General features: G+C 37.7%; 2 protein-coding genes across 2 annotated transcripts; both read left to right on the forward strand.

Annotated features, from left to right (window-relative positions):
* The first annotated feature begins 2,314 nt into the window (after positions 1-2,314).
* LOC123889905 lies at positions 2,315-3,787 on the forward strand. The gene has a single exon (XM_045939422.1). The coding sequence runs from the start codon at positions 2,315-2,317 to the stop codon at positions 3,785-3,787; it is 1,473 nt and encodes a 490-aa protein (XP_045795378.1).
* Positions 3,788-13,743: 9,956 nt separating this feature from the next.
* LOC123884771 (glycinin G4-like) lies at positions 13,744-16,249 on the forward strand. Its single transcript, XM_045933986.1, has 4 exons — positions 13,744-14,114; positions 14,212-14,477; positions 14,701-15,768; positions 15,872-16,249. The coding sequence occupies exons 1-4, from the start codon at positions 13,814-13,816 to the stop codon at positions 16,247-16,249; spliced, it is 2,013 nt and encodes a 670-aa protein (XP_045789942.1). The 5' UTR covers positions 13,744-13,813.
* The last annotated feature ends 2,850 nt before the right edge of the window (positions 16,250-19,099 follow it).

Consider the following 19,099-nt stretch of genomic DNA (forward strand, 5'->3'; position numbering starts at 1 on the left):
TAACGAACGGACAAAACACGAAAGAAATAGAACAAGAGCATAATCTAAAAGAAAGAAGAAAGGGAAAGAGAATCGCAGCCTCCGCCGCTATCTCTGCCGAATTACCAACCGTCTTTGGTCCTCTCTCATGCTCCTCTCCTCACAAGCTTCCCTCTCTCGTAGCAGTGCTGCACTTTTTCACCACTACCGTCTTTAAGCCATTACAACCGCCACTGAAATAAGATAGAAAACACGGCACACCAGGTATCGTATTCGTCCTTAATTCATTCATGCTAATCTCTTAATTTTTGCTAGTTTTGCTTTATTGGCTTGTTTGTTTATATTCTCGTCATTGATATTTTCGGTTGATGAACTCTTGTTATTGATGCATGCATATATATGTTATAGTATAAATATAATTGACTTAGAAGAAAATATGTACATATATAATATATGTTCATCGTGTGAATCATGTGCATAAAGAGCAATGCATAATAATCCTTTCAAGTGAAGTAGCTAAAACCATGAGTATTTAGATGATTGAGACTACCATACCAGTTGCCTTTTTGCTCTCTGTTGCGATATAGTCTCCTTTTGTGGCAGAAAATTATGAAACTAAAGAAACCGATCCAGCTGGTTTATTTTCCAGAACAGTATTGAATTCATAACAGTGCACAAACTTTAATTTCAATTCTTTTTATTTCACATCAAACATTTTCAATAGTAAAACAAAAATAATAAAACTCTTTTGCGAGTAAAAAATGGAAAAATTGGGTAGACATCCGACGCTTCCTCGAATGTTCGGGAACGAGGTAGACATCTCGCTTTCGGTCGAATATTCATACTCCATTTAAAATCAATTTTAACCCATCAAATTTTATTCTTTTTCGCGCCCAAGTGTGCTTAATTTTTCTTTTCTTTTCTTTGAACGAGTTCCACCGCTTACATATGAGTCCTACCTTTTTAATCAAACAAACCTTTTTCGCTAAGCCGCGACTAAATTATTTTCATAAATAAAATCAACCAACACACAAGAATTTTCTACCAAAGAACTACGTGTAGCTTTGATTTCTCCATCGCACCTGGGGATACGTAGGAGCAAGGGACCACTCTTGTCAAGTACGCTAATAAAAAAAATCTTTTTTTTCTTCTTTTTCTTTCCTTTTATTAAAAATCAAACAATTCTTTTTAATTCACATTTAATAATAAAAAAACAAACATAAAACTAACACCTAAACCAAACGCTAAACTAATTAACGGTTCTCGTTGGGTACAACGGATGTGAGGGGTGTTAATACCTTCCCCTCACATAATCGCCTCCCGAACTCGGAAATGGTTGCGACGATCATTTTCCACTCTTTCAAGGTTTTATCGATATTTTCCTTTTCCTTTGGGAATAAATAAAGTTCGGTGGCGACTTTACTGTCTAAGCGAGCGCTTAACGTCCGCGCATTTTTTCCACCCGCTTCAGCTGGCGACTCCACTGGGGACATTCTAAGAGAGTCAAACCTAGTTTCTTAGTTTAGCTTTTAAGTGTTAGTTTATTTGCTTTCCATGTTTGTTTATCTTGTGTCTTATTTGCTTTATTTTATTCTATTTTCGGCTTTGTTTATTTTATTTTATTTTATTTTGCACTTATATTATTATATTGTGTGGGGATTGTGCTGTTCAAAAACACCTTTGAGTGGAGCTTTACACCCGAGCTTGAAAAAACCTAGGTTTAGGATGGTGGTTGCGTAGTGTTGGCTTTCGAGGTAGACATCTCGCTTAGTCAACATGAAGACCCCGCTTAGAGTTGGCCCTCATCGTGAAAGGTCGTCCATATAATGGTTAACCCGTTGTTATGGCGAAATTCCGATTTGGACCCATAACTCTAAGGACCTTGTTCTTAGAACCCTTTTTTGTTTGGTGTTCGCACTAACTTTCGAGGTAGACATCTCGCTTAGTTGGTAGGAACCCAGCCTAGAAGAGACGCACTTGCGAAAGGTCGTTCATATAATGGTTAACCTGTTATTATGGCGAAATTCCGAGAGGCCTCTATGACTCTAGGTGCTCCTAAATCAAAAAACCCTTAGAGCTATCTTTGGTGAGGACCCTATATAGAAGACACTTAGAACTAAGCCATCATAGGAAGCCTTCCCTTTAAGTTGGTTCTTCAACTATCAATACCTACACAAAAAAAAAAAAAAAAAAACTTTTTGCATATTCATGCATCTGCATCCATGCATCTACATTCTTAAAACATGAGACTCATATTTCTTCTACCTTCATCATCCTTCGATCGTAATCCCACTAGCCGGTTTCTCGATACTCAGAAACGAACTTGCTAAGAGTTATGGAACAACATGAGCAGATCAATGTGGCATTAGGAGAGGATGTTGACTCTATGAAAGCAACGATTGATAAGCTCCTCGAACTTGTCCAGAATTTAGCCACCAAGGAAAGTACCCCTGCTCCGCAATGGAGTACAGAATGGCCTGAATTAGGCCTTCCCAAGGGCTATACCCCTCCCGAAGAAGGTGACCCAAATCATACTCCTGTCATAATACCAGTCACAAATGGGGACTGTCCTCCTCGAGGGGTTTCAACGGTCAAAGAGGCTAGTAGCCAGCCACATCACGCGACCAAAGGTATGGAAGGTTCTGCGGGAATCCAATCAACGACTGTCAATGTTCACCCAGATGTTGAACCTGCTCAAATGTATCAGGCTTTTGAGGAAAGACTAAAGGCAGTGGAAGGTTTCAGTGCTTATGGGGTCGATGCTATGGACATGTGTTTAGTTCCCGATGTGGTTATCCCTCCAAAATTCAAAGTGCCTGACTTTGAGAAGTACAAGGGTATCCACTGCCCAAGGAATCACTTGAAAATGTTCTGTAGGAAGATGGCTGCACACGCCACTGATGAGAAGCTTATGATCCACGTCTTCCAAGACAGTCTAAGTGGGGCATCATTAGATTGGTATATGCAGCTGGAGCGAACTCAAATACAAACATGGAAAGATCTTGCTGACGCTTTCTTAAAGCAATACAAGTATAACTTGGATATGGCTCCTAACCGCATGCAACTACAAAATCTTTCCCAAAAAAATAGTGAGTCATTCAAAGAGTATGCTCAGAGGTGGAGGGAATTGGCTGCTCGTGTGCAACCACCACTGTTGGACAAAGAATTGGTTGACACGTTTATGAGCACTTTGCGAGGTCCGTACTACGAGAAGATGATAGGGTGTGTATCGTCCGGTTTTGCTGACATGGTGATAATAGGAGAACGAGTAGAAGAGGGGTTGAAGAGCGGTAAGATAAAAAGCGCCTTCAATGGTCAAGATGGGGCAAAGAGAAAGATCGAGGGCGAAACTAGTGTCATTTCGGTTGGGACATCACAAGGGCCCACGACTCAACTACCGTATTTCCAATACCCATATGTGGCAGCGGTAGCCCAAGAGCAATACCCACCACCGGTGAATCCTATGACTCATGCTCAGCAAAACCATCAGCAACAACAAAATGGGTACCAACAAAAGAACCAACCTGGGTCTAGAAATAATTCTGGAAGAAAAAATGTACACTTTGATCCCGTACCCATGCCGTATGATCAAATCTTGCCTTACTTGGTCCAGAAAGGATTGGTTGAGCTAAAACCCCTCAGACCTTTGGTACCTCCATACCCACCCTTTTTCGATGTAAATGCTAGTTGTGACTACCACGCTGGGTCACCCGGGCATAATATTGAGAACTGCAGGGCCTTCAAGTACAAGGTGCAAGAACTCATCGACCGCAAGTTGTTGTCTTTCAAGGAAGAACCTCATTCGTAGGTGGTCACCCTTTACCATGTCAAGCGCAATAATGTCAAGGGGCATCTTAAAATCTGTTGGATCAACAAGGAGGCTCTAGGGTTTTAAAATTTGTAATTCCCGGTTATAGTTTTTTGTTTGCTAAGCATTGCTTGTTTTGAAATTGTAACTTTTGATTAGTGGTTTTAATAAAATTCGCATGCATGTTTTTGGAATCTATCTGCTCATATTCACTTCCGTCTTATGCCATCACTCGCTTTTCTACTTCACTTCTCGCATGTTAACAAACTTGGGAGGAGGATGACGAAATAAAATAACTGAATTTGCTGACATATGCTTTTATTAGTAAGACCGAATTGATGATGTAAGGCATTGTTTCACCTTCCCAAACACTGGAGATATAAGGAGATAATCCGTAGACAACCCCTTTGAGCCCGAAGTTGGTGTTCTTTCTATTTATAAAAACCCTCAAATCTTATCCGGGGGCAGGGTAGTTCTTCAATTAATTCAATGGTACATCCTAATGTAAGAGAATCGATCCATCTAATCACTCCACCAAGAGGTTGAAGCATGTTATCTTTCTCGTGCACATCATTTGACATAGAAAAAATAATGAGAAGATAAAACTCATAATGGTTGATATGACAGTCATAAGCTTCCTGAATCTAAAGCAAATCTCACCAGAGCTGTTCCAAAAAATAAAAAAAGGAGCCCGCTAAGTAAAAAAGAAAATTGAAAAGAGACTTAGGCAAAAAATCAGGGCATCCCGATGGACCATATATTCAAAAGAAATGGTCCATGCAAAAGTAAGGGATTTTAAAAAAAAATTGGAACAAGCTTGTGGAAAAAAAGTGATTGTCACCTCAAAAACTTCATCCGTGCTTCGACCATTGTATCTACCTCGGTCATCATAGCTACCAAAATTCTCTTGCCAGCTGAATGCATCCATTGAGTTAATTGAATTTAGGAATGGAGGACATCAAAGGAGAATGGGTGGGTTAAAATCAAATTTTTGAGCCTTATAATCCTTTTTTCAAAAACCGTGAATCAGACCACGTTATAACCCTCAAAAGACCTAATTGAAGCTAGGTTAACTATGAAAGTATATTCAGCAAAATCGTTGTTAAACTGACTCCTCATGTTTGTGAAATATCGCTTATCATTTTCTTTCTATCACTTCTGAACATCATACATGTTCCTTGTAATTTTCTCCGATTTCAAAAACTTGCATGTGCGTTGCATTAGAACTACTTTTCAAAAGAAACAATTTTTATTTGACATCGAGGAGATTTCAACAAGGGTCTGATTAAAAGGTGAATTATTTCAAGGCACTTCAAACAAGGGGCAAATAACCTACCGGTCCTGCTAATCAAGAATACTACCTTATAATCAAGGGGCAGATCATCCGGAGATCTTGTTGATTGAGGTCAAAATATTTCTAAAAATGGGTTGAACCTTCAAAGCGCCAATCAATGAGGGGCACGCTTTTCAATATCCAGTATTGGGGCAGTCCGGGTCAAAGATTTAATCTGGGGCATGCCTTTTAAGGATTCAAATACTGAGGCAACCTGTGTTTATCCCCGCATGAGTGGAAGGGAGCCTTCACTCTCAGTCTGATGTAGCCAAAATACAAGGCCCAAAGAAAAAGAGATGTAAAAAAAAAAAAACAATGCTCGCTAAGTCGAAAACCCAAAAGGGCGACTTAGGCAATAGAGAGCGTCCCGGTGGATCGAAAACCTGAAAAGGCGGTCCAGGCAAAAATTAGGGGCACCAAAAAAGGAAAAATTCTCCCGGTGGACTGAAAACTCGAAAGAGCGGTCCAGGCAAAAGTTAGGGATGTTTTCAAAAAATATATATAAAGAGAAAAACAAAAAGGGCAAAATGAGTTATAACAGGGGCAATTCCTCTCCATATTTTCAAGCTGCTCAACTAAACTTGGTCGTGCATCAACAATCATTGAGTTCAACATGAGTGTCGGGGAATCATGCTAGCAAAAAAAAAAAAAACCTTCTCAACCCATTCATTCCCCACCGTGGGGAAACTTTTCAAAACATTCAATTCATAACCATGCATTTCACATCAATCATGCTTGCATCACACTGCATCCATCACAACATATCACTCATGCATCTTGCATCATGCCTGTATTTCGAGAACTCCCGATTATCCGATAAAAATGAATTTGTTTTCACCTAAGCCCAATGTTCATTGGCACCCTCCAGAACTCAACCGTGAAACATCCAGTACCAGCGGCACCTCAAAGCCCAATCTCTACTTGCACTTCATGCATTGACCATGCATTTCGCATAGCATACATTACCGCACCCATGTGCATAATGTTCATCAAAAGAATAAATATCATGCATCAACATCTACATGCATACATGACATCAGTTGAGATTTTGTAATAGTTCATCCCTAGCTAAATTGATCACAATCCCCTAGTGAATTGACTTCCGGTATAAACGGCTGGATAAAAATCACTTCATCCTTAGGGATCTACTTTCAGCATAAGCGGCTGAATAAGATTACCTTTCCCAGTGAATTGACTTCCGGCGTAAACGGCTGGATAAGATCACTTTACCCACAGTATCTACTTTCAGCATAAGCGGCTGAATAAGATTACCTTTCCTAGTGAATTGACTTCCGGCGTAAACGGCTGGATAAAATCACTTTACCCTTAGTATCTACCTTCAGCATAATCGGCTGGATGAGATCGCTTCATCCTTAGGGATATATCTTCAGCATAAATGGTTGAATAGGATTACCCTTCTTAGTGAATTGACTTCCGACATAAGCGGCTGGATATGTTCAACCATCCATAGTGGACTGACTTTCAGCATAAACGGCTGAATAAGATTATTGTGTTCCCAAGGATCTACCTTCAGCATAAGCGGCTGAATAAGATGGCTTCCCTCAGTGAATCGACTTTCAGTGCAAGCGACTGAATAAAATCAAATTATCCATAGCACATACCTTCGGCATAAACGGCTGGATAAGATCATATATTTCATAGTGAATCGACTTTCAACATAAGCGGTTGAATAAGGTCACCTTACCCTTAAGGGTCTATCTTTAGCGTAAGCGGCTAGATATGACCAACCAGGATCAGTCTTTGTTCGGAGTCCCATCCATATTTGATTTTTTTCGGAGGCCCACACTATTAAGTTTTTTTTCAGAGGCCCACACTATTTGGTTTTTTCAGAGGCCCACACTATTTGGTTTTTTCGAAGGCCCACACTATTAAGTTTTTTTCCGGAGGCCCACACTATTTGGTTTTTTTCGGAGGCCCATACTATTTGATGTTTTTCGGAGTCCCATCCTATTTGGTTTTTTTCGGAGGCCCACACTATTTGGTTTATTTTCGGAGTCCCATACTTATTTAAGCATTCCCCTGAGTCTCATCCTGCTTGGTATTTTCGGAGGCCCATCCTCATCTGGCAATTTTGGAGTCCTATCCTAATTTAACATTTTCGGAGTCCCATCCTTATCTCACGATTTTAAGGAATCCCATTGTGATTTAACATTCTTGGAGTCTCATCCTTATCTGACAATTTTTTGGAGCCTCATCTTTATTTGGCATTCTTGGGTCATATCCTCGTTCGGTTAACAATTAGAGTCCCATCGTTAAAATTTGGGGTCTTCTTGTATTTAACTATCTTTTATCACTACAATGCGATCAAAGATATTTAAATAGGGGCAGCTGTCATACCCCAAATTTTGACGTTTGTTTCCGTTTTATATTATTTTCGATACAATTCTCTCACAAGTGGTGCTATTAGTTCGTGTGGTAATGAAGAGAGTATTTAAGTGGTTGTGAGTGCAAGGTCATGGGTATGAAACACACTTGGTGTATTTTTGATATTTTTCTTTTATTTGTAGCGGCCTTTGTTTTTGTTTTTATTTTTATTGTTTTACTAAAAAAATATATATATTTTTAAATTTATTTTTCACATGAATATTATATAAGGAAAAAATATAACGAATAAAAAGGGAAAAAACAAAGAAAGGGAAAATTTTGCTGGCAAATCTCAATCACGTAAATTTATTCCTAAAATAAACAATCAGCCACTTTTATACAAGCTTTGTCCCCAAGTTTCAATCAACATCAATTATAGGATTTCATTCCAAAATTGATACAATCACAAGTTAAGGCAAAACCTAATTTTCTAGTATATAAACTAGAGAGTTTCACAAAGCAAGGGGAGAGGGGAGATAACCAAAAATCACACAAAAAAAACAACACAGCAGTAGCATTTTTGCGTATTTCCCATCCCCTGTTTTTAAGTGTCAAATAATATCACAACCATTAACAAATAACCATCACCAGTTCAACCACTGTAATATCACCGCAATCCGCCATCTTCTCCAGCCACAACAACACCATAACCACCATTATCACTCCATTCCAACCACCATTAACGAACGGACAAAACACGAAAGAAATAGAACAAGAGCATAATCTAAAAGAAAGAAGAAAGGGAAAGAGAATCGCAGCCTCCGCCGCTATCTCTGCCGAATTACCAACCGTCTTTGGTCCTCTCTCATGCTCCTCTCCTCACAAGCTTCCCTCTCTCGTAGCAGTGCTGCACTTTTTCACCACTACCGTCTTTAAGCCATTACAACCGCCACTGAAATAAGATAGAAAACACGGCACACCAGGTATCGTATTCGTCCTTAATTCATTCATGCTAATCTCTTAATTTTTGCTAGTTTTGCTTTATTGGCTTGTTTGTTTATATTCTCGTCATTGATATTTTCGGTTGATGAACTCTTGTTATTGATGCATGCATATATATGTTATAGTATAAATATAATTGACTTAGAAGAAAATATGTACATATATAATATATGTTCATCGTGTGAATCATGTGCATAAAGAGCAATGCATAATAATCCTTTCAAGTGAAGTAGCTAAAACCATGAGTATTTAGATGATTGAGACTACCATACCAGTTGCCTTTTTGCTCTCTGTTGCGATATAGTCTCCTTTTGTGGCAGAAAATTATGAAACTAAAGAAACCGATCCAGCTGGTTTATTTTCCAGAACAGTATTGAATTCATAACAGTGCACAAACTTTAATTTCAATTCTTTTTATTTCACATCAAACATTTTCAATAGTAAAACAAAAATAATAAAACTCTTTTGCGAGTAAAAAATGGAAAAATTGGGTAGACATCCGACGCTTCCTCGAATGTTCGGGAACGAGGTAGACATCTCGCTTTCGGTCGAATATTCATACTCCATTTAAAATCAATTTTAACCCATCAAATTTTATTCTTTTTCGCGCCCAAGTGTGCTTAATTTTTCTTTTCTTTTCTTTGAACGAGTTCCACCGCTTACATATGAGTCCTACCTTTTTAATCAAACAAACCTTTTTCGCTAAGCCGCGACTAAATTATTTTCATAAATAAAATCAACCAACACACAAGAATTTTCTACCAAAGAACTACGTGTAGCTTTGATTTCTCCATCGCACCTGGGGATACGTAGGAGCAAGGGACCACTCTTGTCAAGTACGCTAATAAAAAAAATCTTTTTTTTCTTCTTTTTCTTTCCTTTTATTAAAAATCAAACAATTCTTTTTAATTCACATTTAATAATAAAAAAACAAACATAAAACTAACACCTAAACCAAACGCTAAACTAATTAACGGTTCTCGTTGGGTACAACGGATGTGAGGGGTGTTAATACCTTCCCCTCACATAATCGCCTCCCGAACTCGGAAATGGTTGCGACGATCATTTTCCACTCTTTCAAGGTTTTATCGATATTTTCCTTTTCCTTTGGGAATAAATAAAGTTCGGTGGCGACTTTACTGTCTAAGCGAGCGCTTAACGTCCGCGCATTTTTTCCACCCGCTTCAAACACCAAAGGCAAAAACCAAAGCTACAATAGTTTTGGGAAAAAACCTTTTGGTGAGAAGAAAGGGAAAGGAAAAAAGGAGGAAGTCAACAACAAAGGAGAGAGCTGGAAAAAGAAGTTTCCAACTTGTCAACATTGCAAAAAAGATACTCATTTAGAGAAGCATTGTTGGTATAGACCAGATGTTAAATGCAGAGCCTGCAATCAACTTGGTCATGTGGAGAAGGTTTGCAAAAACAAAGCAAACCAGCAGAGACAACAAGCCCAAGTTGTCGAACACCACCAACAAGAGGAGCAATTATTCATGGCTTCTTGCTATTCAACCGGAAGTAGCAAAGAAACATGGCTAATAGATAGCGGGTGCACCAATCACATGACTCATAATGTTGGCATTTTTAAGGAACTTGATAAGTCCTTCTTCTCTAAAGTTACTATTGGCAATGGAGAACATGTTGATGTCAAAGGAAAAGGTGTTGTAGCTGTTGAAACTCCCTCAGGTATCAAATATATCTCAGATGTTTTATTTGTACCTGAAATAAATCAAAGTCTTTTAAGTGTGGGGCAAATGATGGAAAAGAACTATTCATTGCATTTCAAAGACAAGAGATGCACTATTCTAGATCATGCTGGATCTATGTTAATGACTGTTGAAATGAGGGGTAAAAGTTTTCCAATAGAGTGGAAACAAACAACCATGCATGCTTTTCCAAGTAGTGTTAATGATTCCTCCTTGTGGCATAAAAGGTTGGGTCACTTTAGTTACTCAACCTTGAAACAAATGAGTTCTCATGATTTGGTTGAAAATTTACCAATCATCGAAGATGTTGTCGACATGTGTGATGTATGTCAATATGGAAAACAAAGTAGATTGCCATTTCCCGCTGCGTCAACCTGGAGAGCTTCTGAAAAGTTACAGCTGATACACACTGATGTGTGTGGTCCGATGCCAACGACATCTTTAAATGGCAGCAAGTATTTTCTGCTATTTATAGATGATTTTACAAGGATGAGCTGGGTATTTTTTCTTAAGCAGAAGTCAGATGTGTTTCCTGCATTTCAGAGTTTCAAACTTATGGTTGAAAAAGAGACTGATTGTCAGATTAAAAAGTTCAGATCTGATAATGGTACTGAGTATACAGCAGGGGAATTTAAAACCTTTTGTGAGCAAGCTGGAATTCACCATCAATTTACTGTTCCATACACTCCTCAACAAAATGGAGTGAGCGAAAGAAAGAACAGGACAGTCATGGAGATGGCCCGGTGTTTGCTCTTTGAGAAAGATATTCCTAAAACCTTTTGGGCTGAGGCTGTAAACACCTCAGTTTACTTGTTGAATTTGTTGCCTACCAAAGCCTTGAAGGGAAAAACACCGTTTGAAGCATGGTATGAAAGAAAGCCATCTGTTGAACATTTAAGAATATTTGGATGCGTGTGTTATGTTCACGTTCCAAGTGGGAAAAGAGATAAATTGGAAACCAAATCTGTGGTTGGTATCTTTTTGGGGTACAGCAGTAACTCCAAAGGGTATCGAATTTATAATTTGGAGACCAAAAAAATTCTGGTTAGCAGAGATGTGAAGTTTGATGAGTACTCTAAATGGAATTGGGAGAAAAGTCAAGCAGAAGGTTCAAGTAAGGTATTGCCTGCTGAAGATAGTTTGGAAGATGAAAATTCAAACTATGATAGTGATGATGATTTTCCAATCCGAGGTACTAGAACCTTGGATGATATTTATGCAAGGTGCAATATAGCTACATTAGAGCCTACACGATATGCTGAAGCTGCTAATGTTGAAGGATGGAAAGTTGCCATGCAGGAGGAGATGAAGATGATAGAGAAAAATCAAACTTGGCAGCTTGTAGACAAACCAAAAAATCAAAAGATTATTGGTGTTAAGTGGGTTTATAGAACCAAACTCAATCCTGATGGTTCTATAAATAAACTTAAGGCCAGATTGGTGGTAAAAGGTTATTTTCAACAACATGGTGTTGATTTTTCAGACACTTTTGCACCTGTTGCAAGACATGATACAATTAGGCTGTTGGTTGCCTTAGCAGCAAAATTGGGCTGGAAAATTTATCATTTTGATGTTAAATCAGCTTTTTTAAATGGGTTGCTTGATGAAGACATTTATGTCGACCAACCTGAAGGCTTTAAGGTTGCAGGAAGTGAAAATAAAGTTTACAAGCTTCACAAAGCCCTCTATGGCTTAAAACAAGCACCAAGAGCATGGTATATCAGAATTGATGGCTATCTCCTACAAAGTGGTTTTAAAAGAAGTGAAAATGAAGCTACTTTGTATGTTAAGTGGTCGAAAAATGAAGTGAAGCTAATAGTGTCCCTGTATGTTGATGATTTGTTGGTTATAGGGAATGAATCCAATTCTCTAAGTCAATTCAAGCAAGCTATGGAGAATGAATTTGAGATGACAGATTTGGGTGAAATGAAATATTTTCTTGGAATGGAGATTTTTCAGTCAAGTGTTGGAATCTTCATTTCACAAAAGAAATATGCTTTGGAGGTATTAAAGAAGTTTCATATGGATAAGTGCAAGCTTGTTTCCACACCTCTGGTTGTGAATGAAAAATTATCAAAGGATGATGGTGATAATAGTGCAGATGCTTCTATTTATAGAAGTATAATTGGAAGTTTGTTGTATCTTTCAGCAACAAGACCTGATATAATGTTTGCTGCTAGCTTACTTTCCAGGTTCATGCATTCTCCAAGTCAAGTTCATCTTGGTGCAGCTAAGAGAGTTTTGAGGTATATAAAGGGTACAACTGATTATGGTTTGCGTTTCTTGAAAAATAAAAGTGGAGACCTCCAAGGATATACAGATAGTGACTGGGCTGGAAGTGTAGATGATGCGAAAAGTACCTCTGGTTATGTTTTCTCATTTGGCAGTGCTGTGTTCTCATGGAATTCAAAGAAGCAAGAAGTGGTCGCCCAATCATCAGCTGAAGCTGAGTATATTTCTGCTGCTGCAGCAACAAATCAAACTATTTGGCTAAGGAAGATTTTATCAGATGTGGGACAATTTCAAAACAAAGCTACTGTCATATGGGTGGATAACAAATCTGCTATTGCTATAGCAAAGAATCCAGTCCAACATGGAAGAACCAAACACATCAAGGTTAAATATCATGCTATTAGAGAAGCTGAAAAGTCAAAGGAAATCAGTTTGGAGCATTGCAATTCAGAAAATCAAATTGCAGATATAATGACTAAAGCTCTTTCCAAGGGAAAGTTTGAAGAGTTGAGGTCAATGCTTGGAGTATTCAAGAAAAACATCAAGGAGGAGTGTTAGAAATTGATGTTCTTCTTAAGCCCATATCCATTGTGATCCAAGCCCATCCATTGTAGGATCCCTCCAAAACATTTTGTATGTGATACACTTGGCTTGTTGCAAGTATCACACTTGTATTATTGCATGTAGTTTCCTTACCACTTGTATAGATGCATGTATTTCCTTTACCACTTGTTATGTTGCATGTATTTCTCTTGACACTTGTCTTCATGCATGTAAGCTAAGTAGTTGCTCCTTCTACTATAAATAGGAGTTCACAATGTACCTTGAATCATCCAACAATTAGCAACATAACATCTTCCTCCAAAACTTTATTGTCTTTCTAGTTTTCTAGTTTCTCTAACCTTCTTCTCCACCACTTTACAATAGCCTTTGTTTTTTCTTACACTCATGTTAGAAAGTGTGTTAGCATAATTCTAAAATTTACATATTACTGTCTTTTCTGCTCTTCCAGTGAAGCCTATGGTTTGATGACTTACTAAATTACTAGTTTCATTACTACATATATCTATGCCTTTGAGCAACAGGGTTGCTGCTTAATCAAGACTGTAAATGAATTAATTAAAATGTGAAGAAGTTAATGATATGTAAAGAATAGACACCGAGTGCATGGGGACCATCCCATGCCATTTTTTTGGTCTCATTCATTGTACTACAGTCAGGATTCCATATGTAAAGATACCAACAAGTTTTCATATGTGAGGTGTGAGAAATTAGAAATTGAAAGACATGCATGTTGAAGAATGTCAAGAACTCAGCAACCTACATTTGTAGGACGTGTCCTTCTCTAACCCTTTCTCTCCTTCCTATAAATAACCAAACCACAGGTTCTCCGCTTCACCAATTCAAAATAAGCTCATCAGTACTCAGTTTATGATTACAATCACAATGAGCAAACACTTTCTATCTTTGCTTTCTTTTTCCTTGCTGCTCTTCACGAGTTTAGCTAATCGCTCTGAGTTTGATAGGTTCAACCGATGCCAACTAGATAATATTAATGCATTGGAACCGGACCACCGTGTTGAGTCTGAAGCCGGTCTTACTGAGACATGGAACCCAAATCACCCTGAACTACAATGCGCCGGTGTCTCTCTTATCAGACGCACCATTGATCCTAATGGTCTTCACTTGCCTTCGTATTCACCCTCTCCACAGTTGATTTTCATCATCCAAGGTAAAGAAGATTCTGTTAAAATATTCTATGCGCTTTCATTGAATTATTTGTTATATGCAATTGACTGATCAATGGTTTTTCTTCTATATTTTTACAGGTAAGGGTGTCCTTGGACTTTCAGTTCCTGGTTGTCCTGAGACTTTTGAAGAGCCGCGATCATCACAATCTAGACAAGGATCCAGGCAGCAACAGCAGCAGCAACGTGACAGTCACCAAAAGATTCGTCGATTCCGTAAAGGCGATGTCATTGCCATTCCACCTGGAATTCCTTACTGGACATTTAACCATGGCAATGAACCTCTTGTTGCCATCAGTCTGCTCGATACCTCGAATGATGTTAACCAGCTCGATTCAACCCCAAGAGTAAGTATACATTACTCATTTATATAGACATGGACATTGGACACAATTGACAATGCTAATATATAGATACTGCTAATAATTTAATAAAATAAAAGTGATTGAATATAGTTACCTTCATTCAGAAGTCACTATATATAGACTACTATATACTAATTAACCATAATATATATTATATATTGAAGAAATGTGATTCAATCAATTGTATTTAAATATGGTTTTGCAGGTATTTTACCTTGGTGGCAATCCAGAGGCAGAGTTCCCTGAAACACAGGAGGAACAACAAGGACGACATCAACAAAGGCACAAGGAATTGTTCCCTGCTGGACGTAGAGGCGGACAGCACCAACAAGAGCAGGAATCTCAGGAACAAAACGATGGACACAGCGTGCTGAGTGGCTTCAGCTCAGAGTTTTTAGCACAGGCACTCAACACCAACCAAGATATAGCTAAGAGACTTCAATCTCCACGTGACAAAAGGAGTCAAATCGTGAGAGTGGAGGAAGGTCTCCGCATCATCAGCCCCGAGTGGCAGCAAGAAGATGAAGAAGAAGAAGAAGAAAGAAGTCGCTGGGAGGAGGATGAAGATGAACGGAGACCAAGACACGGTCGTAAACAAAGGTGGGATGAGGAAGAAGAAACAAGTCGCTGGGAGGAGGAAGAAGATGAACGGAGACCAAGACACGGTCGTAAACAAAGGTGGGATGAGGAAGAAGAAACAAGTCGCTGGGAGGAGGAAGAAGATGAACGGAGACCAAGACACGGTCGTAAGCAAAGGTGGGATGAAGATGAAGAAAAAAGTCGCTGGGAGGAGGATGAAGATGAACGGAGCCCAAGACACAGTCGTAAACAACAGTGGGAAGAAGAAGACGAGGACGAGAAAGAAGAAGACCGTAGACTAAGGCATCACAAACATAGTGAAGAAGAAAGAGAACCAAGACGCCCCAGACATGATGAAGAACAAGATGAGGACGAAGATGAACCCCACAGTCATGAAAGTCATAAATGGTGGAAAAAATACAGTAAAGAAAAGAAACGAGGATCACACGGATGTGGGGAAGAGGAAGAAGAAGAGGAGGAGGAACATAGAAGTGAGCAAAAGAGAAGCAGCAAGGAAAGAAAGAATGGTTTGGAAGAAACTATCTGCAGTGCAAGGATTCGTGAGAACATTGCTCGCCCTGGACGTGCAGATCTCTACAACCCACGTGCCGGTCGCATCAGCACTGTCAACAGTTTAACCCTCCCAATCCTCCGCCGATTACGCCTCAGTGCAGAATATGTCCTTCTCTACAGGGTACGTATAGTACTATTACTATATTTATTTAACCAATGTGTATATTTTCATGATATGATTAATTTAATGAACGAATTAATAACATGTGTGTATATATTTGCAGAATGGTATATATGCTCCACACTGGAACATCAATGCCAACAGCCTATTGTACGTGATTAGAGGACAAGGAAGAGTTAGGATCGTCAACAACCAAGGGAACGCTGTGTTCGACGACAAAGTCAGAAAGGGACAGTTGTTAGTGGTGCCACAGAACTTCGTGGTGGCGGAACAAGCAGGGAACGAAGAAGGACTTGAGTATGTGGTGTTCAAGACAAATGACAGAGCTTCTGTTAACCATGTAAAGCAGGTGTTCAGGGCCACTCCTGCACCGGTTCTTGCAAATGCTTTCGGCCTTCGCCAAAGTGAAGTAACTAAAATTAAGTTCAACGGAAACCGTGGCCCGTTGGTTCAACCTCAATCTCAATCACAATCTCAGTAAAATCATGCTATGTAATAATAAGGTGGTCATGTTATGTCATAATAACAAAATAAATTTTGGATGCACTGTAGTTAAGAACTTCGGTTCTTGAAATATTAATAAAAAGTATGGCCTTGTGACCCTGATCTTATCTAAACTTTTATGCAACTAGTCACCTTTCTATTGCTATAATAAAATGCAGACAATTTGTTGATTTTTTACTTTAGTATGAAGTATAGACACTCTGAGATTATCGGTGTACCGTGTCGGACAACACCGTGTCAGACTACTTTAGTATGAAGTACAAACACTCTTAGCGGTGTACCGTGTCGGACAACACTTCCGACACGACACCGATACTTATGATTACATTTAATAATATCATTCTCTAAAATTATTATCGGTGTCGATGTGTCGGTGTCTTTGTCGTGTCCGATGTATGTATTTGTGTTTGTGTTTCATTCTAGCATCAATTACAATATAAGAAAACTAATGACTATGGTAAAATCATATTTGCCCTTACCTAAGAATCCGCCACATGTCCAATTGAAGGGTATTTGTTGTTCAAAAAATTTCTAACTGAACTAAATAAAAACCAAACCAAGTCAATCTAACATGTAACTGAGCTGATTTTGATTTGTTGTGAGACAAAAGACACTTTTCACGAAGCCCAATGAAAGCCATAGTTTAAAACAAGGGAGCTTCTAGGGTGAAGTCACAAAACTAACTTCTTAAAAGAAGTCAGGTCAACTGTCCAATAGAAAGATAGCTGATTCCACATCAGCATTAGTGTGTAATGAAGGTTTATGGTGAGTCTTTTAATGAAAGTTTTACTTATTGCATATTAGTCCTTGTTTTAATTAAAATTATTGTAATAATTAAAACTTATTTTATTTAGATTTAAATCATAAAACTAATATCAAACTCTTAATTTATTTTTTTTAAGTCCAAATTTCCTCATTATCTCTCATCTCCATTCATCATATGTTCATCATTCATCACCTAAAATCCTCCATTTTCATTGAACAACAACAAAAGGAAACTTATTCTTTTGATGTGTGGATAATTGCAAAAGCAAACCCCAGATCTAGATCTGTAGCCCAAAGGAGAGTGAACTCAAATTTATTTTGTATCAAGTTTGACAATTCCAAACACTTTTTCCTTCCATGTTTAGATTTGTCATCAAAGTGTAACCAAAAAAAGATTTTTCATCCAAAATCGATTATGAGATTCAAAATCTAATTAAAGTTATGATTTGAAGCTACTGCGTTTACTGGAATCGAGGCTGGTACAATGCGGGTTTGAAACCGGGTCGGAGTGACCCGGCTGAAGGTTGAAGAAGATTAATTTAATATGTTTACGCTACTTTTATAAATATTACATAACGCATATGCAATAACATCATGATCACTTGGCCCAGCGGTTAAGGCGTTATTCGGCTCTCAACATGTCGTGTGTTCGAATCCTGTTGGAACCGTTTTTGTAAATTATATTTTTTTAAACAATATTGATAAAAATACAGCGAAAAAAAATTGCAAAACACTGGTATAAGCAAGATTCGAACAGGGAACATTTGACTACAAAATCAGCAACACTTACCAGCTTGGCAGGAAAAGATTCTTGTTAAGCTTATACAATCCATATGTACATATTTCTTTTAAGTTGTGTTGTACCATTTTTACATTTTAATCATGCCTATACGGATTAGAATTAATTGATTATAACGTAGTTGCAGCATATTTAATTAAATAAAATTATAGTATTTTTTTTACAATAAAAATTATAGTACTTCTCTCTTTAAAAATAAGACTTTTCTAAAAGATTTGTAAAGATTAAGAAAGTGGATTGTAGTATTAAATTTGTTGACGGGTTAATATTATTTTTACAATTTTATCATTCAAATGAGATAATGAGTTAATATATTTTTAGAGTTTTTATTACATTTTGTAGTTAATGAGTTATCATTTGAAGCACGATTAACCCTGACGGACGGTTAAACTCCGATTGAAGATGATGAATTAAAAAGTATATAAATAAAGTAAAATTTAAAAATAAAGTAAGATCATACTCTGGTTCAGTTGAAGCACTATTAACCCTAGATTTTGACGTAATATTATACTCTGGTTCAAATTGAAGCACTATTAACCCTAGTATTTGACTCGTAGTTATAATTTGGCTGAAGTTAATAACTTAAAAATTATATAAACAGAGTACAATTTTACTAAATAAAATATAAAATAACTTAAGATTATACTCTCGCTTATCTTAAGCACTATTAACCCTAGTTATAGATTGAGCATTACACTCCAATTCAACTGAATGCACTATTAACTATAAACTTTGGTTGAGGGTTATACTCCGATTGAAGTTAATGACTTAAAAACTAAATAAATAGAGTATAATTTAAAAATAAAGTATATTTTTATTTAAGATTGTATTTCGATTCAACTGAGGCACTATTAACTGTAGACTTTACTATGCATTCGGAGTCCGATCGACACTCTTATTACAGTTTGTATATGCATTCGGAGTCTGATCGTAAAAATTCTGATTCTCAATTATTTTTCAGTCCAATTAGGTGGTATTGAATGGTCGGATTGATAAAATTTGAAATCTGCAGTCAGTATCAGTAATTTTAGTCAAACTTCACATCCCTTTCATATAAACTAGGTTTCCTTCGACACTCTTATTGCAATCTGTTTTTGGATTCGGAGTCCGATCGTAAAATTTCCAATTTTAGATCGTTTATCAATCCAATTAGGTGATATTGAACGGTCGGATTGATAAAATTCAAAATATGCAGTAAATGTTGGTAGTTTTAGTCAAATTTCACGGCCCTTTCATATAAACTAGGTTTGCGTTGACACTCTT

This window comes from Trifolium pratense, linkage group LG1 (genome assembly GCF_020283565.1).
Source record: "Trifolium pratense cultivar HEN17-A07 linkage group LG1, ARS_RC_1.1, whole genome shotgun sequence".
Taxonomy (NCBI): Eukaryota; Viridiplantae; Streptophyta; class Magnoliopsida; order Fabales; family Fabaceae; genus Trifolium; species Trifolium pratense.